Source organism: Pyrus communis, chromosome 7 (genome assembly GCF_041283825.1).
Source record: "Pyrus communis isolate YQ-2024b chromosome 7, ASM4128382v1, whole genome shotgun sequence".
In the NCBI taxonomy this organism is placed as follows: Eukaryota; Viridiplantae; Streptophyta; class Magnoliopsida; order Rosales; family Rosaceae; genus Pyrus; species Pyrus communis.
The window spans coordinates 6,823,449-6,845,081 of record NC_142571.1 but is presented as its reverse complement, the minus strand read 5'-3'; the positions used below and the strand labels follow the sequence as shown (position 1 = coordinate 6,845,081).

General features: G+C 37.1%; 1 protein-coding gene and 1 long non-coding RNA gene across 3 annotated transcripts; both read left to right on the top strand.

The window, feature by feature from the left end:
- The first annotated feature begins 2,441 nt into the window (after nucleotides 1–2,441).
- Nucleotides 2,442–5,654, top strand: LOC137733187 (LRR receptor-like serine/threonine-protein kinase EFR). The gene is made up of 2 exons (XM_068472345.2): nucleotides 2,442–5,133; nucleotides 5,276–5,654. The coding sequence occupies exons 1-2, from the start codon at nucleotides 2,442–2,444 to the stop codon at nucleotides 5,650–5,652; spliced, it is 3,069 nt and encodes a 1,022-aa protein (XP_068328446.2). The 3' UTR covers nucleotides 5,653–5,654.
- A 12,566-nt stretch (nucleotides 5,655–18,220) lies between these two features.
- Nucleotides 18,221–20,458, top strand: LOC148695565 (uncharacterized). Of its 2 annotated transcripts, XR_015964327.1 has the most exons (5): nucleotides 18,221–18,496; nucleotides 18,571–18,897; nucleotides 19,097–19,566; nucleotides 19,865–19,924; nucleotides 20,272–20,458. It is a non-coding gene; the product is annotated as an uncharacterized LOC148695565 (long non-coding RNA). The 2 variants fall into 2 exon arrangements; XR_015964326.1 differs by having other exon boundaries at nucleotides 18,222–18,496; nucleotides 19,865–20,458.
- The last annotated feature ends 1,175 nt before the right edge of the window (nucleotides 20,459–21,633 follow it).

Here is a 21,633-nt window from a genome sequence, read left to right as displayed (position 1 = left end):
TTTTCTATAAAAAAAAAAAAAAAAAAAAAAAAATTAAAAAAAAAGAAAGAAAAAAAAGGGTCACGGCTTGTCTCTTTTCCGGAAAAAAAAAAAAAGAAGAAGAAAAAACCTAAACCCAAAAAACTATTCATGTCATGTAGCTTCCTTGGATGTCATTGCCCTACACTTCGTTGATTGTCTTGTGTTTTGGACAATCATTAATCCTACACAGAACCAAAATTTACCCAGTGCCTCTTCGTGATTTTTAAGTAGCACAATAATCCTAATTTTTGTCGTGCGGCTTGTTCTTGGCAATCAACATTGAAAATCTTAAACCTAAGCCTACTGCAACCATGGGAGAGAAGACAATATTGTCTTTTTTTTATCAAGTATCTCTCTCTGTTGATCGAGATAATTCAAGAAATTCGGGAAATGTCTAAATTGCTTCTAGAGATTGTGACCACACGCCGCATGATGAGTCTTTCTTTCATCCATGATTCATCCTCCAACAAAGAGTGTTGTCACTGCCAATGGAAATATTATCTCGGATCAGAGGCTGGTCCAATTGCACTCACCTCATCTTCATCCTTACACAATACCTTGCTTCTTCCGGAATTATCAAATCATCTTTTATCAGTCAGTCAAATTATCGATCAATTGGGTTATATCGTACTAATGTTTCTATTTTTTTGCTTACTTCCGGATATCCAAACTAGGGTTGTAATTAGGCATGGTACTAAGAGAAAGGGGTTGTATTATGTCGACGATGTGGCTCCTAGGCTCCTAGCAGAGTAAATCAGGTACATAGTGGGAATGGTGACAAGATTAAGAAGATTTAGTTAAGGCATCAGCGACTTGGGCATTACTTGTTTGGCTATTTATGGAAGTTGGTTATTTTATTATTTACTAGTATTTCAGACTCTGATAGCAGTCTACGTGTCATTCTTTCCCTATACGAGTTGCTGAAAGAAACAAAAAGAATTAAATTTCTGATGGTTCAGTTGGATGTTTTTCAACCACCATGGGGTGACCCAGTGGTTGGGGATGAATTTTAGACCTGTATTCCACACGACATGTCTTGGTTTCGATTCCTAGCGCTGGTGAATCGCACGATGGTGGCCAGGGGGAGGCTGAAATGCCTATGTGAGTCTTCCCTACCCCCGGAAGAATGGACTGTCGTGGCAAAGTCACTAGCTAGTCCCCTTTTATTAAAAAAAACAGTTGGATCTTTTTCTAATGACTCATAGTGGTTAGATGCGGCTAGAGAACAGGAAGTGGCTCTGATCACTTCATTAGTACCAATCCTAAGACCAAATGCTATCTCAAAAAAGTACGTAGAAAGTTTTGAATGCTAACCTCGGGACCCTTAGCTTCATCTTACCCCTTTAGACAATACGGCTTTCGTGAGTAATACGGCTTGCTATAATCTTGCGACTCTCTTTGTTTCCTTTTTTTTTTTTTTTTTCTAGAGAATCTCGGCATTTTATTATAAGGAGTACACAATGAGATTTTATAGTACTAATAAAAAAAGTTTTTTTTTAATATAAATATTAAAGTCCTTTCAAATAAATTTGAAACCATGTACAATTGCACCTTTTGGTCCCCCAAAGCCGCCTCTGCCGCAGTGGTTGTTTGATCTCAGCCTTGCCCATACCTAAATTCCCATTACCTATTCTTTTGTGTATATCCTCAATCCATTCACAAGACGCAAGCCCGCACCCAATCTGGAACTAGAGGAGTGAGGACGAACATTATTTGTTGGCATAAACAAATGACACAATAATGCACCAAAATTAGGAATTGTCATTGTACAATACCAAAGCTAACTATTGTTTTATTGGCATACTATCGATATGAACAGGAACGAGCAATTTTTTATGTATTCGAACACGACCATATGGTGTTATTATTTCACTCAAGTTATAACTCGTGAATTTGTTTTTTTGTTTTTTTTTTTATCAATATACATAAGAAGTAAGATATATCAACCTTGTCGTCCACCTTTATTATAACACGTAGAATAATACGCCACCTAACTTGTATTTTTAGTACCCATAAAAATTTCTCAACAAGAACAACACATTCATCAAGTTAGTCGTTGTGTCATACAGTTTATAATCAAAGAGAAATTTCATACAAAACTAATATCTCTCTTTTTTCATTTGTTTTAAGTTAAAGAATGAATACAATAATTTCAAAAAAGTGAACATTCCTAATATTAGTTCACAAAATTATATTTATATTGAATTTATTCATCAAATTAAGAGAAAAAGATATATTTTTTTTGTCAGGACATCCCTCATCGAGTACGATAGCGATTGGGGTGGCTGATCCACTACGTACAGAGCACTCTGATTATGATTATAAATTGGATGCTGCTAAAGCTGCTAGACAAACAATCAATACAGCTCAACTTTTTTACAACTCCATTTCTACTTTCGCACAAAACAAATATCATCGTCATGGGGATGGGGTTTTACAACTCCATTTCTGCAGTGTTTTTGTCATCCTTTTTTATGCATGCCTTCATTCTTCACTCTTGCCTTCCTTGTTTCGCCCTTCCGGGAAATGAGACAGATAGACTCGCTTTGCTTGAAATCAAGGCTAGCATAACTCATGACCCTTTTGAAGTCCTGACTTCATGGAATGAAACCATCCACTTTTGCTCTTGGCATGGCGTTACATGTGGTCGTCGTCATAAGAGGGTCACAAGGTTGAGCCTGCGGTCCTTGAAACTTGCAGGATCTATGTCGCCGCATGTTGGGAACTTGAGTTTTTTGAGAGTCATTGATCTCCAGAACAATAGCTTAGGCCATGAAATTCCTCCAGAATTTAACCGCTTGCACAGATTGCAACACCTATGGTTAAACAACAATTCACTGAGTGGAGAAATTCCCACTAACTTGTCGCGTTGCTCTCAGCTCCTCGGGCTCGATGTTGGTTTCAATGTACTGATGGGAAAGATTCCAAAGGTGCTTGGCCTCCTGTCAAAGTTAAGATATTTTCGCATACACTTTAACCACTTTACAGGGGGAGTCCCTACTTCTTTTAGCAATTTATCATCTCTTGAAGTGTTCTCCGCATCTTCTAATAATTTGAGTGGCACTGTCCCGGATATTTTTGGCCGAATGACCAATCTTAGCTTTCTTGCTTTCGACCTAAATAGCTTTTCGGGTATGCTTCCTCCCTCAATCTTTAATCTCTCTTCTCTCACAGTCCTTGCTATGATATACAACGAAATCCAAGGGAGTCTACCCTCAAACTTAGGTATGGTCTTTCCGAGTCTCCAAATATTTTCCATTAACGGCAACCAATTCAGTGGATCTATTCCTGTTTCATTATCAAATGCCTCAAATCTATTTAGCTTGGCGATCGGAGTTAACCACCTGCATGGAAAAGTCCCTCCATTGACGAATTTGCATAAGCTTGAGTGGTTAATCCTTGCTGACAACCATCTCGGAAGTGGGGGAATTGATGACTTGACCTTTCTCTGCGATTTGACCAACGCCACCCATTTAGAAATTCTCCAAATGTTTACCAACAATTTTTGGGGCACGTTACCTCAGTGCATAGGAAACCTGTCTTCTTCTCTTCAAAGCTTCATTATAGCTCAAAATAAAATATTAGGAAGTATCCCGAATGAGATTGTAAATCTGGCTAACTTAGAGCTTTTGGGGATGGAGGAGAACCAAATTTCAGGTCACATTCCCCCTGGTCTGGGAAAGCTGCACAAGTTATATAAATTAAATTTGGGTATGAACTCGCTCTCTGGCAATCTTCCATCCTTTTTCAGAAATTTAAGTCAATTAAATGTGTTAGTCTTAGCAGGCAACAAACTTCAAGGCAATATCCCGCCGAGTTTAGCAGAGTGTCAGAATTTGAGGATCTTACATCTTGGTGCCAACAATTTCAGCGGTATCATATCGCAAGAAATCTTTGGTCTACTGAACTTGTATAATTTGAGTTTAGGACAAAATCAGTTTATAGGCTCCCTGCCAGAGAACATAGGAATTTTAATAAATCTAGAGTATTTAGATATCTCTGATAACATGTTATTCGGTAAAATTCCGGCAAGTCTTGTTAGTTGTATAAAATTAGAGTACCTAGACATGCATGGAAATTTCTTCAATGGGACAATTCCATCAACTTTGAGTTCACTAAGAGGTCTTTCAGAATTGTATCTTTCTCACAACAACTTGTCAGGCACCATTCCAGAATTCTTAGAAAATTTTGTATTTTTGGAATCTCTGAATCTATCTTATAACAATTTTGAGGGCATGTTGCCGATCAAAGGAGTGTTCAAGAATGCAACGGCGACATCAGTTGAAGGAAATAGCAAGCTTTGTGGGGGCATACCTGAGTTTCATTTGCCAAAGTGCAAACTCCAGCATGCAAAAAAGAAAGAATTGAGCTTAACCATGAAATTGGTTCTCTCCCTCGTTTGTGGGATTCTTGGAGTCATTTTTGCACTAACCTTTTTGTACCTTTATTGCTCACGGAGGGACAAAAAGGGTCAAGCTGCAACTGATTCGGACAAATTTCCCCAGGTGTCTTACCAAAGTCTTCTAAAGGCAACAAATGGATTCTCCTCAACCAACTTGGTCGGTATGGGCAGTTTTGGGTCCGTTTATAAAGGAGTATTTGAGCAAGGTGAAACTACAGTTGCCATCAAGGTACTCAACCTCGTTCGTCGCGGAGCTTACAAAAGTTTTATTGCTGAGTGCGAGGCTTTCAGAAATATTAGACACCGTAATCTTGTCAAGGTACTCTCAGCATGTTCTGGTTTTGATTATCGCGGTCACGACTTCAAGGCCTTAATTTATGAGTTCATGGTTCACGGGAGCTTGGAGGAATGGCTGTATCCAATTCATACAATTGGTGAGACAAATGAGAGGCCAAGGAGCTTAACAATTTCTCAGAGGTTGAATATTGTTATTGATGTTGCTACGACATTGGATTATCTCCATCATCATTGTGAGACGCCAATAGTTCATTGCGACCTCAAACCCAGCAATATTCTTCTCAATGAGGACATGGTTGCACATGTAGGTGACTTCGGGTTGGTGAGGTTCCTACCAAAAGCTGCTGAAAATTCTTCGGGAAATCAATCAAGCTCTTTAGGGATCAAGGGAACTATTGGTTATGCTCCTCCAGGTAAATACACTTGGTGGTTTATTTTTCCCTAGCTAGTATTTTGAAATTGTGCAGTATTTATTTTAAAATTTACAAACATGAAATGAGCTTTTAGCATTTCACTAGAAAATTAGAATCTAATGTTCTGAATTGTGGAATGCAGAATATGGCATGGGACATGAAGTGTGGACACAAGGTGATGTGTACAGCTTTGGCATCCTCCTGTTGGAAATATTTACAGGAAAAAGACCGACCGATGACATGTTTCAGGGAACTTCAAACCTTTATAGCTTTGTGAAGGCAGCTCTGCCTGAGCAAGTGGAAGAGGTTTTCGATCCCGTTCTTGTTCAAGAGAGCAATCATCCTAATGAGGGGAGGGCAAGGAATCACATCCTAATCATAGAAAGTTTAATCTCTGTTTTAGAAATTGGTGTTGCTTGCTCAGCGGAGTTGCCTAGAGAAAGATTGAACATCTATGATGTTGTGGCACATATGTGTCGGATCAGAAACAAACTTCGAGCAAATGGTATATGCGAATAGAAGCTTATTGTTAATAATGTGGTATAGCATGTAATAGTATTGATGTTATGTGAAAGCGTTCTCATATTTGTTAGATAAAAAATGCAGTGCAAATGGCTAGTTGATCAATGTTTGCCAAACAAACTTATTTGCATCGAATTATGCTTGAACAATGACGTTCTAGCTTTGCCAAACATTACAAGACGAACACTCTGAAAGAATTAAAATTAAAAATTAAAAAACAAAGTTGTGGAAAGTATTCATCAAATTTCAAACCTATGTTGGATTTCCTGCTCTCTGTTGAGAGGCTTATCCCTGGTTGAAAATGGGAAGCGTTCCATAGTAGTTTATTGCTTTTGTTATTTTATTTTTTTAGAAAACCTAGTCAGGAGAATATAATAACAAAAAGTAAGTTACACCTAGTCAGGAGAATATAAACCTAACTCCTCGTAATACAAGAAGAAAAAAAAATACATGAAAAAGAAGGGAGATATAAACCTTACTCTTCTATAAACGAAACAATAAAGATACAAAAATACGCATTCATCAGTCATCCATTCATCAACATTTATGTGAGCATTCATCATTCATTCATCAACATTTATCTTTCGCTCACTCACTCTCATATTTCATTAAAATATTGTTTTACATATAGTTTGGGGGTGGTCCAGGCAACACAGAGGTGGGCATTCATCAAAGCCATGTCACAGAAAATTACATGAGCATTGACGAAATTTTAGGTCTATAAATGCATGAGAGAAATATTTCACAAATCCGTATGACTTTCAGAGATATTAAACCACGCAGTGGAGGGATTTGATTTACCTTTCAATTTGTAGATCCGAGTTCTTGCAGCCATCTTTGCTGTGTGTACAGCACCTTCATTTGTGAGCCATTGCTCCTTGCATTTCCTATTCCCCGGGGCCTTACTCGGATCCCCAAGTCCACATACAGAAAACATACATGCATGAGTCAGAATTTCGTTTTCATTTGAGCTTCGGTTGTGAAAACGAGAGGGAGAAATGGTTGGATGCATTTTTATTTCAGATATCGCCAAGTGGAGACCATAATCGCTGAGAGAATGAGAGATCTTTACCTCGGTTTTCGCAGAGGAATGCACGGTGGTGACAATCTGGGCTAGAATCAAAGATCGCCATGGCTGGGTTCCGTTTTTGACAGAGATGGAGATGGATTCATGTTTTGACGTTCTGGGTTGATGATGGAAGCTAGGGTTTCAGTTCCATGAGAAATGAAGGGAAAGAGGAAATGAAGGAGATAGCTTTCACGGCTCTGGGCTCGTGGGTACGGCGCCAGTTAGGAGAGATGAGGAAATGGGCCTCTAGTTCATGTTTCCTGTCACGGGTTCAACTCTCCAGAGCACTGAAATTTTGCTTCTTTTCCCAATATTTTCCAGCGCCTCTGTTTCTTTCTTGTCAGCAGGTCACCACTTCGAATCCCAGGTGTGTCGCTTTCATTGTCTTTTCTTTTATTTCTGTTCCTGTTTCCATTGTTATTTTATATTTTCTTTTATTGTTTCTTTCTTTTATTTTCTTTTGTCTTTGTTAGCTATTTTTCAGTTTTTAAGGTTTTAATATTTTTGTTTTCTTTCTTTATTTTTTCCACACCTTGAGGATAATGTGCGATTTAAGTTTGGGGGTGGGAAGGCAAAATTTTTAGATTTTTAATTTTTAAGTATGCTAAAATTTTTCATTCTTTTTAAGTTAATATTCATAGATTATTTTAAACATTCGAACAAATGGACATGGTGGAAATTAATTCCACAGTAGAGTCTTTTCTATTTATTGTTGTTTTGACACTAATTCATGAGTTATCATTTCACAATTAGCACATTCACACCAACATGATTTGTGGGGGTGAGATTGAAGCACTTGCTTTTCGTCTGAGTTAATTTTTTATATTTTTGTTCTAAAAAAAATAAAGTTTAGTTATTGTTATAAATAAAGTAATAATTGTTCCACAAAGACTTTGCTTAGTAACCAGGTCAATCATGCCTAATCAGCAATGATCTCGCGTCAAATAGTAGAGTCTTGGCATGGGGCAAGGTGGTTAGTTGGTTTCGTAGCCTTTTCAGCTCGAGTTAGTAAGTCCTTAGGGGGATTCTACACTTAGTGGCCTAAAGCCCTTGTGGTTTGGGAGCCATTGACCTAAAACTCATTACATGGGTTGGATCGAAAGTTTAAGTGAACTAACATTGCACAACCACTTTTATTACTATCTTCTTCTTTTTCTTAAGCCTTTTCCTACCATGTGGGGTCGACTGTGAGGGATGCAACACGAGGACTTTCTAGGCGGTCACCCATCCTAGTACTACTCTTGTCCAAACTCGTTTAACTTTGGAGTTCGGATGGACTAGACTTTGTGGTGGTAATGGTTTTAGTCAAGTCTTTTTAACTTCAAAATAGTTATGTTTGAAGTTAGTAAGTATTAACTAAAAAGGACAAGTGGTAAGGGTTTTAGTCGAGTCTTTTTAACCATGTTGATTCATTTTATACCAAATGAAGTTCATGAGTTCTTTTCTAATTAATTCTAAATGGCTTAGACTCTGTAGTGGTATTGGTTGGAATTTTTTAAAAGAAGTTCTAATTTTAACATTTTTTATGGATTGCAACTTGAAAGTGAAAATTGTCTTAGTCAAGTTTTGTTAAAGTTTTTAGTTTGTTAGTTTTTATTTTTTGTTTTTGAGTTTTCTTTTGCTAGAGGACAAGCAAAAAGCTAGGTTTGAGAGTATTTGATGAGTCCATATGATACCATATATTTTACTCTATTCTTAGTTATAGTTTTTTGGTTATTTTGATAAAATTTTGATACTTTGTCATGTATTTTCAATGCAAGGCATTCGACTTCCTCTTGAGTAAAAAGTGATCAAACGGATAAATTTTAGAGATTTCAATTGAAGGATGGTCGTAAGTCTTTCAAGATGATTGTACCAAAATTTCAGATTTTTCTACCAAGTCGTTTAACCGCGGCGAAGAAAAGAAGGCACAACGCGTAGCTTTTCCAGATTGACGTTTTTGAACATTATGGGTATTTTGGAGGTGAAGATGGAATATTTTGAGGAAGATTTGTTTTGAGGATTTGATGGGGACGATGCAGGTTTTGTAACACATTGTGCATAACTGCATTTAAAATATCTCTTACAACTTAAGGTGTGAAACATTTAAAAAGTTAAGGAATAAATAGAAATACCTGCTGCTGAAAGATTAGATTGATCCTAGGGGAGGACATCGGATCTTTTGCACTATTAGCTGAGGAACTCTTCAAACCATTATCACCCTTTTAGCCAAACCTGACGCTGAACAAATATCCAAGCGAGCATCAATCCAGGTCAGATCACCGTAGAGCTCTCCAAATTTTCCGTGCTGGAAAGTATAGCAGAGAGAGCCGAAAAAATCAATACTGAATGGACTTCTCTTCTTACTGCTCCAAGAATTGCCCTCGTCTCGGCTCATATCAACTGCCACTGGGTTGTACCCATCCTGAATCCAGGCAGTGCAGCCTCCACCTAAAATTTAATGCCACCATTGACCAGAAGAAGTGAGAATGGCATTACAAATTAATTTTGCAAACGAAAGGGAACTATATCACTAACAATGATTAATTTTGACAATTAAAGAATTTCGTATTTGGCCTTCCCTGGGGCAAACATCAGGAAATAGTTAAAAGTAAAAACTAAAGATACTGCATACTGTCGACAACAGATCTGGACTTTTAAACACAAAATAAAAATATAGAATTGTTCTGTTAGAATTTGTCTCTAGAATTATTTTTATTACTATTATTTTCTTTTACTGCAGTCACACCTACTAAAAGGAGGTGACATACTCCTTAAGTCTACTGGCTTTTAATATACTAAAGTAGAAAACTACACACATACAATATAAATGAAACTAAGAGGTACCAAAACATGTATACATGTATAAAAACATGCAAATGTATAAACTAAAAAATTATAATATACACCTGAGTATTGGTATGAAACTTCCAAAAAACTGTAACGAGATAATACAAGTTATCACAGAAAATATGAGTAACGTGTTAAATTACCAAAAACTCCATATACTGCAGCATGAGGTTCTTTAAGACGCACATCATAAGATGGCCGCCAAAACAAACCCTTTTCTTTCTGTATCATGATGTCTTTTCGTGTCTCATTTTGACTCCAAAGATCTTGGCTTTTTTCATAAGAAAAGGCAGCCTTTGCGCAGAATCCAGGCATTAGAGAAGGAGGTGCCTCATCATCTATGGAATTAACTGCCTGGGGATGACCACTGTTTTTATGTACACCAATGTGGTACCGCAATCCAGATTTGGAGACAAGTGATGACATATCTAAGGAAATTGACTCAGGCACATCCCAGTATTTTCCCTTATGGTCAACGAACAGTTCAAGCCATGCAGCCTCAAGTGTAATATCATGGTAAGGAAGCTGCAAACACCTTAAAGGTTGAGAAAATTTAATGCATGGCTCATAATTTAAACAGGAAGATAAATAAAGGAAATAAAGGTACAGACATGAACTTTTTCACTCAAACAGCTTAGGCAGCACATGTGCAATGTTAAAGGTACTGATATTAACTTTGTCAGTACATGGCTCTTAATTTATAGACATGAAACTTTCCAATTTTATCTATGTTCCCTGCAGTGCATATGTGCAATGTTATCAAGTCATGTAACCTATAAAGAAAAGTGGTAAACAGAAGAAACTTGTAAATTAAGATTTTTGAAGCATGTTGATATATACGAACCTATATCCAAGGTATGTTCAGGAAAGAAATGAAAAAATTGTGGCCTCATTTAGTCTCTAAGATTGGATTGAAATGGACAACCCACCATATTCAAGGTATGTTGACGAAAGAAATGAAAAAATTGTGGCTTACTTGAAGGTAGGAGATGGATTATTTTCCATTCCAATCCACCAAAATGGTAAGGATCAGAAGGGATTATTTTCCATATCCCCCTTCTAATCACCTCAATATGAAAAATCATTCACCCCTATCTTTAATATACCCTCAATATAGTAGTTTGTCCATTCCATTCCAATCCTAGAGACCAAACAAGGCCCTACTTTTCAACAAGTAAGAAATTAGGAAACAATACTTTAAGATTATACATGCTGACAGAATCTGGTAAAGTTCAAGTGATACATCCCTATAATTACATTTTTAACTTCAATTCCTATAAGAGAAATTTGTCATATGAAAGAAAGAAAAAATCGCAGTTGGATGATACTACAACTTGGCATGAACAAACCCAAAAAAGAACTTTAAACCTAACAACTCCAATCAGTAAACAAATTATCCACCTAGCCATAGTAATTGTACAAAAAATGAAGAAATTGACACCCATAAATCCCTCAAACTAGCTTCAAAAACCCGGCAAACAAGGGACAAAAGGAATTCTGACTGTTTAAACATTTGATTAAAGGTCAAAACAAGAAAGTAAATGTGTGCCTTATGAAAGAGCATCAATTTGTTGCGGCGTCCTTTTTTCTCACCATGTCCTTCTGTGCTCAACTTTATGGATGAGGACGGAGACAAAAGAAGCTAAGTGCATAATCCAAACGAATAAAGTGACTTGTCCAAGACATGCTTCACCACATCTTTCAAAGTAGGGACCCCCATCTCATCATTGGTAAATTCAGCTTTAATACAAGAAAAGAGTTTCTTCGGGCGGAACTGCCCAATTAATCCAAGCCACCTATTTTCACGCAGATCATGTAACAAGGGAATTAGTATGTCGGACAACTAAGAATGCTAACCGGATTTGATTAATGTGAGATGACTTTGGTCTAAGCATAGGGATAATCCCAACCAGTGCTCTGATAAACCTGATAAAGCTTTGATGCTCTCGAAAAACATAAGAACTCGCTTGCAAATCAGTATAATAACAAGGCAACAAAAAATTCATGCTTTATGTGCTATACCACTAGAACTAGGCAAACAAGCTTTGTTCGGCTGTCAAGCTTTCCACTCAATCTCTCTTTCTCACATCAAGTAATTCACCAATAACCCAAAGTTTATACAATATACCAACATCTTCCTAAATATCAAACAAAGAACAAACCAAACCTAGAAGCAGAGGCTCCGTAGCAATTAGTAACATAAAAATTGGGGTTGTAGGAAGGTATAACACCCAGAAGAAAGAGTTGCTGAATCCTAAGGGCTCGGCAGGCTCGAGCACCGTCGAGAGGAAAGGGGTCGCCGGGAACGGCCTTGGCTGAGCCCTCAAGGGTCTGAGGTGAAGAAACGTTCAAGTCCTAGAAGGCTGAGTCCATCGCCGTCCTCAGGTTCGCCATTGTTGGCTGTCGAAAGAGAGAGGGAGCGCGAATTCTTTTTGGTTTCGGTTTTAGGGTTCAAGTGGTGGGTTTGTGAAGGTTTTATTTGTCTCTTCCCTTGGGTCCTTATCTGTCTTGAAATGAGTTTGAACATGGTGTATCCTCTTTATCGCATTTGTGCTAATGACATGATATTAAGTAGAGAAAAACTTATGAGTTATAATTGTTTCATTGGCTTGAGACTTTACCATGGCGATGGATCATTGTCATAGAAGTACTTTGCGAGAAAGAGATTGATGGTTGGGAAATCCGCAAAATCCACCATGGTGTGAAAGGAGAAAGTGGTGATGGAGTGCTCATATGTTATATTTCAATGAAGGAAGATGCTAGTTTAAGGGAGGTGAATAGGTTCCAATTTATAAATTTAATGTTAATATCGATTCTCAAATTTCACATTCGCATCATATGAAATATCCTACATAATAAACAAATAAATGTACACATAGACGTAGGAAAATCCTCCGGCTCCCTCCCAAGTCAAGACAAATGAGGACGGAAAGACTTGCAAAACTCATCAACTAGTAGGCAATTTTATCTCCAAGCTTTGCTACTCAAACTTTCTTCAACCTTTAAGTGGAAGTGGCACGATACTAACGCAGTCAAGTGCAATCCTGGAATCCGTTCGAAAGACAATTGGCCCTTAAATCTACAAATGAAAGGTAATGTGTCAATAACAATTGGATTTTCATCCCATTAACCAAAACATTCACCCCAGCCACGCATGTTAATAGCCATATAAAGGAGCTCAGCTTTTCATCCTCTCATTTTAAAGTTCTACGCTGATCTAATAGTCGTACATTAAAACACATGAGCAGTAAAACGACTGTACAGATACGTCAGCAGAAAAATGACTGCAGATTATCGAAATCAGACAAGGCATACACTATCACATCCCAGTGTCGACTTCGCCGTAACACAATATTGTCCGTTTTGGGCTCCGATCACGCCCTCATGGTTTTGTTTTTGGGAACTCACACGAGAACTTCCCAGTAGGTCACCCATACTGGGATTGCTTTCGCCCAAGCTCGCTTAACTTCGGAGTTCCGATGGAACCTAAAGCCAGTAAGTTTCCAAAAGGCCTTGTGCTATATGGAGGTGCGCATGTACATATAAGGCATGTCACTCTCTCTCCATTGGTCGATGTAGGATGTTACATACGCGCTTCCACAAGTACCAATTAGCAAATGACTATGCGGATTTTGTAACATATTGTGCATAACTGCATTTAAAAATTCCCTTCCAACTTAAAGTGCACAACATTTAGACAGTTAAGGTATAAATAGAAATACCTGCTGCTGAAGGATTATATTGATCCTAGCGGAGGACACCGGATCTTTTGCACTATTAGCAGGGGAACTCTTCAAACCATAAATAACCCTTTTAGCCAAAGCTGAAGCTGAACAAATATCCAGACGAGAATCAATCCTGGTTAGATCACCGTAGAGTTCTATAAATTTCCCGTGCTGGAAAGTATAGCAGAGAGAGCCGAAAAAATCAGCACTGAATGGATTTCTCTTCTTATTGCTCCTAGAATTGTCCTCGTCTCCCTTCATATCAACCGCCACTGGGTTGTACCCATGCTGAAACCAGGCAGTGCAGCTTTCACCAAAAATGTAATGCCACCATAGATTAGAAGAAAAAGTGGGAAATGGCATTACAATTTCATTTTCCAAATAAAAGGGAACTATATCACTAATAATGACTAGGTTGACTACCCATTATTTTTTACAATTATAGAATTTTGTATCTGGTCTTCTCTGGTGCAAACATCAGGAAATGGTAAAGTAAAAAACTTAAGAGCACTTCCAGCATGGAACCCCTCAGGTAATAAACTATGTTATCCACCTAGTGAACAGTAACTGCCCTTAATGAACAGTAATCGCCTTTTGCATCTCCACTGTTGCATTTCAATAGCCCTGGCAATGGGCAATAAAATATTATTATTTTTTTTATTTATAAAATAATACAAAATAATTTTATTTGTAATTTCCGATAAGATTTTTAATCGTTCTCGTTGCGCCACGTGTTATTTTCTGAAAAGTTATAAAATAAAATAATATAAAATAATTTTATTTGTAATTTCAGATAAAATTTTTAATCGTTCTCGTTGCGCCACGTGTCATAAAATCCGAAAAGACAATTATTGGTGATGGATTTCCGATAAGATTTTTAATCGTACTCGTTGCGCCACTTATCATTATCCGAAAATGCAATTATTGGTGATGGATTTCCGATAAGATTATTAAACAATCACGTCGCACCACGTGTCATAATCTATTTACAATCTTTGAGGATAGATTTCCATTAGATTTTTAACAAATGACGACATGCCACGTGACATTATCTACAGCCTAATCCTTTCTGAATCCTCCATATAATCCACCATCCATCATCACAAATCTCATACCAATTTTCTCAAGATCTCTATCATTATTCATAGTTTCTACTTCCTTCTTCACCAAAATCTCTATCATTATTCATAGTTTCTGATTCATTTTTACAATGTCTTCTTCTTCAAGGATGATGTGGGAAATCGATTAGCAAGAGGAAGAATTATTTAACCAATCAGAAGAAATGTTCAATCTCCAAGTGGCCCAAAATGAGAAAGAATAGGATGAGGAGCGTAAAAGGAGAGATGACAAAGCAAGAATGGGTAGAGCCTCACATTTCCGTCAAGTCATCCAAGCTATGGGTTAGATATGCTGGCCCAGCCGTTCTAGAAACCTTGATAGAAGCTGTGGTGTAAGGTAGATGATAATGAAAACGTATTTATAGAAAAGTAAAAAAAAAAAAAAAATTTAAATTTCAAATTTTTTTTTTGGATTTTTATTCATTTTTTACATTTAAATTTTTTTTTATTCAACTAATTAGTCTCTGCCGTTGGATTTTTTAAAAATTGAATTCCAACGCTCCAGATTGTGCCACGTGGCACAACGGTAACATTTCTGAATTTTAAAACCTTTTTTTTTTATATTTATAAAGGAGAATAATATCAACCATTGATCTCAAATCCAACGGTTGATATTAAATAAGATTTTTATTATGTTTTTTACCGTTGCAAATCTGATGGTCCACATTTTCTTGTCGTTGAGATCCAATGGACCATGGGAAGCGACGTGGCTTCCCAACGGTAACAATTTGAAACTGCGTCGCGGGCCCCATTCGCTGAAAACATGTCGGGTGACGCGCCCCCACACGCGGGCGCAGTGCACGCGCCTGACAGAAAAAAAAATAAAAAAGGGGTTGACGCCTAGCTGACGTCAACCTTGCGTCAGATAGCCTTTGGGCTCGCGGCTGGCAATTCGTGACAGGCCTGGTGCTCGGGCCTGCCCTGTTCCTCGGGCTCCCACACACTGGAGTCAATAGGTCGGGCCCTCGGGCCCTGTTTGCTGGCCTGTTTCCCGAGCAAAAGCCAACGCTGAAAGTGCTCTAAGAGATTGCATACTGTCGACAACAGACCTGGACTCATAAACACAAAACAAAAATATTGAATCGTTCCGTTAGAACTTTTGTCTCTAGAATTATATTTTATTACTATTATTTATGATGTTTCTTTTACTGCAGGCACATCTACAACCATGGAACAGATGAAAGGAGGTGACATACTCATTACATGTACTGGGTTTAATACTAAAGTAGAAAACTACACATACAATATAAGTGACACTAAGAGGTACCAAAACATGTATACATGTATAAAAACAGGCAAATGTATAAGCTAAATGTTATACAATATTGCACCTGAGTATTGGTATGAAACTTCCAACAAAAATGTAATGAGATAATACAAGTTATCACAAAAAAATATGAATAACGTGTAAAATTACCAAAAATTCCAGATACTGAAGAATGAGGTTTTTTAAGACGCACATCATAAGATGACCGCCAAAATCAACCCTTTTCTTTATGTATCATGATGTCTTTTCGTGTCTCATTTTGCCTCCAAATATCTTGGCTTTTTTCATAAGAAATGGCAGCCCTTGCGCAGAATCTACGGAATTAACTGCCTGGATGTTTTTATGTACACCAATGCGGTACCGCAATCCAGATTCGGAAACAAGTGATGACATATCTAAGGAAATTGACTCAGGCAAATCCCAGTACTTTCCTTTATGGTCAACGAACAGTTCAGACCATGCAGCCCCAAGTGTAATATCATGGTAAGGAAGCTGCAAACATCTTAAGGGTTGAGAAAATTTAATACATGGCTCATAATTTAAACAGGAAGATAAATGAAGGAATAAAGGTACAGACATGCAATTTTTCACTAAAACAGCTTAGGGAGCACATGTGCAGACATGAAACTTTCCCCTTTTATCTATGTTCGGTGCAGTGCATATGTGCAATGTTATCAAGCCATGTAACCTATATTTAAAAGTGGTAAACATAAGAAACTTGTAAATTAAGACATTTGAAGCAAGTTGATATATATGACCTATATCCAAGGTATGTTCAGGAAAGAAATGAAAAAATTGTGGCCTCATTTGGTCTCTAAGATTGGATTGAAATGGACAACCCACTATATTCAAGGAATGTTGACGAAAGAAATGAAAAAATTGTGGGTTACTTGAACGGAGGAGAAGGATTATTTTCCATTCCAATCTGCCAAAATGGTAAGGATCAGAAGGGGTTATTTTCCATCATGTCTTATCCCCCTTCTAATCCCCTCAATATGAAAAAGCATTCACCTCTATTTTTAATATACCATGAATACAGTAGTTTAACCATTCCATTCCAATCCTAGAGACCAAACAAGGCCTTATTTTTCAACAATTAAGAAATTAGGAATAATACTTTTAAGATTATACATGCTGACTGAATCTGGTATATGTTCAAGTGATTAATAGCTCCTATAGATAAATCCTTAGAATTACATATGTTTAACTTTAATTCCTATATGAGAAATTTGTCGTATAAATCCTTAGATTATACATTTAATTTTATTTAACTTTAATTACACATCGACATCTTATGAAAATATCCTAGATATATGCATTTAAATAAACAAATGGAGTGTACTAAGTCAGGATAAACACTGAGGGCGCGTTTGTTTGCCCTTGCTAACTCTCATTGGATTGGACTGGACTAAGTGTTAGTCCGGTCCCCTATTTGTTACCCATTGGGACTAACGTTAATGACACTAATCTTCACTCGCCTTGACTAACCATGGGATTAGCCGGTTATAGTGAACCCCCTCAAAAACCATGGGATTGCTAGCCCCGTTTCCAGAACTGCATACGATGTTTGCATTGCAAGTCTACAAGCATGCTTCTGGGCAACTCTGTTTGCCCACCCATGGCCGGATCTGAAACTCAATCCCACCCACAACCTAAATCTCAAAATCTAGCCACCAAAATTCGAAAAGAAAAAGCAACACAATAACAATAACAATCTCAATAGAAAAATTCTTCATTATTCCCGAAACTTCCTAGAAATCTCCCAGATAATTTTTCTTTTTCCCAAAAAATTTCGGAGAAAAATGGATAGAGAAGGGGAGAGAGTAGCTTTGGGGATGAAAAGAGATGGAGAGACGGAGAGGGAGGAGAGAGTAGCTTTGAAGATGATTTTGCAAGAAAATGATTTTGAAGTGTTTTGCAGAAAAAAATGGAATTGAACTTTGAAGCATTTTGAAGGAAAAAAGATGGGAGGAAAGGAAATAATGGCGATGAAACCAAAGAGGAAGAAAGTATTCTCTAGAGAGAGGTAGAACTGTAGAAGAGTGTTTAGAAGGAAAAGCTTGATCTCATAATTTAATATTATTAGACATATATTAAATATTATAATATTATAATATATTAATTATTCTATTTTTTAGTCCGACACTACATCAAACAGTTCACTAATTTAGTCTGACTTAATCTAATCTAAACTAGTCAAACTTAGTCCCCAAACCTAGTCCAATTTAAGATAGTCCGGTACAACAAACACACCCTAAGAGGCTTAGAAAACTCATCAATTAGTAGGCAATTTTATCTTCATGCTTTGCCACTCAAACTCTTTCAACTTTTAAGTAAAAGTGGCATGATACTAACAGGAATCAACTTCTTCTCAAATATTTGCAAAATAGAAATATTGCAGCAGCAACAGGGTTAATGTTCCTAAGCACGGTGTAAAGACGGAATTGGCCCCATATTATTGTTCAAGTTGCCCTTTGGTTTTCCATATGCACAGTAAAATTACGAAATTTCCCATGTTAGCATGTGTATCTGTGTTGTGAGCTGTCGTTCATGCTTTCCTCGGTGGTTTATGGAATTCGACATCAACTGTTTCCACACCATCGAACGAATCGACTCATCCCAATCTCCTGCACCTCTTCCTTCCAGCTCCAGTGCTCCATTTTCGATAGCCTTCCTCATCTTTCAACGAGATTCTTCAATCAAACAAAACCACCGCCAACTCTGTAAATTGCTTTTCCACCTGTTCACCCAAATTCGATGACTAGCTCACACGCGAGAACCGCGACGTACCACCACTCCATCCTCTCATTTTCCATAACCCTCTATACGGAAGGTAAGCAATTTATCCTACTTTAGATTTTTAAAAATTCTTTACCAAAGAAATTAATCTTCTGGTGATTTTTCTAGGGTTCCAAGGATTGAAAAAATTATGGGTTCTTGGAGGATTGGAGTGAGTGAATCTTCCCCTCCGCCTCTTCGCCTCATCTGGCAAAACATCGTCCCATTTAGCTCTGTTGCTCGCAATTAACAGAAAAATATTCGAAACCTAAAACCCTCAAACCAGCAAAGCGAATTCCCACACTTAAAATTCGAACCCAACAAATCGATTTCAAGTGCTAAGCGGCTAGCTTCTAGGTCTTCTAATTCCGGCGAGCTGTTTTCGTACGAATGCCGGCAAACCGTACCGTGTCGTCGTCTTGCCTTCGTCTTTCAGTTTCGAAATTCCAATTTAAGGTATGAGGGGTTTCAAATTTATTTATACAATATTTTTAGCAAACCAAGTGTGCTATCCATCGATGAAGCAGAGTGGGTAGGATTAGTTGCTTCTTTTACAAATTGTAATCACCGCCATTTTTCCCACTTTTACAAATTTATTTATACGAGAATTTATTTATTTATTTATTTTTTTTTTGTCTCCTTTTTCTCTGTTTAGCGGTCGATGAAAGCAGAGTGGGTAAGATCAGTTGCTCTGCAGCCTCACCCTCCAAACGCTACCCCATCACTTTGCTTCTCGGCGATGGCATTGGCCTCAACCTCGCCCCCTCCATCGATGGTTTCTTTTAATTCTGCTTCCGTTTTCTGAATTTTATTTCAGGTGCCTGAGAAACGGTGGGAAAATTAAAAGGAAAAGTCTTTTAATTTTCCCATATTTTCTTTGGGTTAATGTTTAACAATTTGAGCTGCCCTGTGTGTTGTATAATCGAGATATTTTGTTGGGAAATTAGTAATTATATAACATTTGGATATTTGTATAACTGAATATGTTTACATAAACTAGAGATTGATTTTAAGTATGAAGAAGTACCTGTTGGTGGAGCTGGCTTAGATTTGACTGGAGTGCCATTACCTGATGAGACCCTTTTGTCTGCTAAGCAATCGACGCAATTATTCTTCTCGAAGCAGGTGGGCGTAGGTCATGATTGTACTTCTCAATCCGTTTTATTTCTTAGTGATTATCCTTTTCAAGTGATATAATTTAGTTAATTCGATTATGGTTTTTGTTTCAAATTTTGGCTTCAATCTCTTTACTTAGATTCTAATGAATGAAGAGAATTGTTCTCAAAATTTCAAGTTTTTCATGAATATGTTGCATTTCTTTAAAGCATGATTTGATTTTTTTATTGTAATTTCAACATTTTGGATCTCTGTATGCCTTTTTATTATATTATTGCTCATTGGATCGGATTGATTTGGTGTGCAGAATTTGAAATTTGTTGAGGGGGCCTAATGTTACCATTGATGAAGTCTGCGCTTTTGGAAGGTAAGTAGTGATATTTAATTATTGTTTATTGCATTTTGTCAAATTTTATGGGAAATTTTCCGAAAAAGTCTCAGAACATTGCAATTCTTGCTTATTGCATTGTGTCCAATTTGGAAGGTAAGTTGTGATTCTGTAAGGATGTATTGAAGGACCATTTGTTTAGTTCGTTAGTGGAATTTCGTTATTTATGTATTTCCGATATACTTGGTACATTGATAATTAAGGTTTAAATGTCATAAGGTTCCCTTGGTTTATGATTGACAAATAAGAAGGAATTGAAGAAGTGGGTTTAGCCTTTTAGGTTAGTGGGGAGAACGGTTACAGAATTGTACTTGTTGTTATTGCAGGGAAATGAAACATAATTGCCGCTTCTGCAAAATTATTGAGTGGTAGCAATTTGCAGATTCCCTATTCAATTGAAGTAATTTGTTTCAAATTTTATTTGTCTTCCTGTAATTTTCTGAAAAAAGGGATTGTTTTGTTGCAAAAAGCAAGGCTATGCTCCCATTTCTTCAAGACTTGAAGTTTTCTATATTCCCTGGCTTTATCTTCGAATTCAGGTATTTTGTTATTTGAAGTAACATGTACAAATTTCTTCTGATTTCACAATTTCCATGAATAATTCATGCCTTTTGTTATGTTTACTTGATTTCTAGTATCATCATGTTACTCGTCAAATTGTTAATTCTGTGTTTTTCCACATCTAATTTCTAAAAATGATTTCCATCCGTTCAGAAATAAAAAAATAAAAAAAAATAAATGATTTCCATTTTGCACAAAATAAAATATAAGTTTCCCGAATGAGATTGTAAATTTGGCTAGCCTGGAGGTTTTGGGGATGTTGAGAACCAATTATCAGGTCACATTCCCCCGGGTGTAGGAAAGGTTCACAAGTTATATCTATTAAATGTGAGTAGGAACTCTCTCTCTTTGGCAATCTTACATCCTCTTTCGGAAATTTAAGTCAATTAAATGAGTTAAGCTTAGAAGGCAACAACTTCCAGGCAATATCTTGCCAAGTTTAATAGTGTGTCAGAATTTGAGGCTTTTATATCTTGGTGAGAACAGTTTTAGTGGTATCATATCGCAAGAAATCATTGGTCTGTTGAACTTGTATATATTTAGTTTACCTCAAGATCATTTTCTCGGCTCCCTACCAGAGAATGTAGGAATTTTAATAAATCTTGAGTATATAGATATCTTTGAAAACATGTTATTCAGTGAAATTCCAGCAAGTGTAGTTAGTTGTATAAAATTAGAGTACCTAGACATGCATGGAAATTTCTTCCATGGGACGATGCCATCAACTTTGAGTTCACTAAGAGTTCTTACAGAATTCTATCTTTCTGACAACTTGTTAGGAGCAATTCCAGAATTCTTAGAACGTTTGAATTTTTTGGAATCTCTGACTCTATCTTATAACAATTTTGAGGGCATGTTGCCGATCAAGGGAGTGTTCAAGAATGCAATGGCGACATCAGTTGAAGGAAATAGCAAGCTTTCTGGGGGCATATCTGAGTTTCATTTGCCAAAGTGCAACTCTCCAGCATCCAAAAAAGGAAGGATTGAGCTTAACCATGAAATTGGTTCTCTCTCTCATTCGTGGGATTTTTGGAGTTATTTTTGCACTAACCTTTTTGTACCTTTATTGCTCACGGAGGGATAAAAAAGATCGCACTTAAAGTGATTTAGACAAACTTCCCCAGATG

What these genes read in the sequence shown, in the direction of transcription:
- LOC137733187 (XM_068472345.2), top strand. Translation starts at nt 2,442, where the DNA reads ATGGGGATGGGGTTTTACAACTCCATTTCTGCAGTGTTTTTGTCATCC. An exon ending in TATTGGTTATGCTCCTCCAG is followed by an intron (nt 5,134 to 5,275) that starts GTAAATACACTT and finishes TGTGGAATGCAG; the next exon opens with AATATGGCATGGGACATGAA.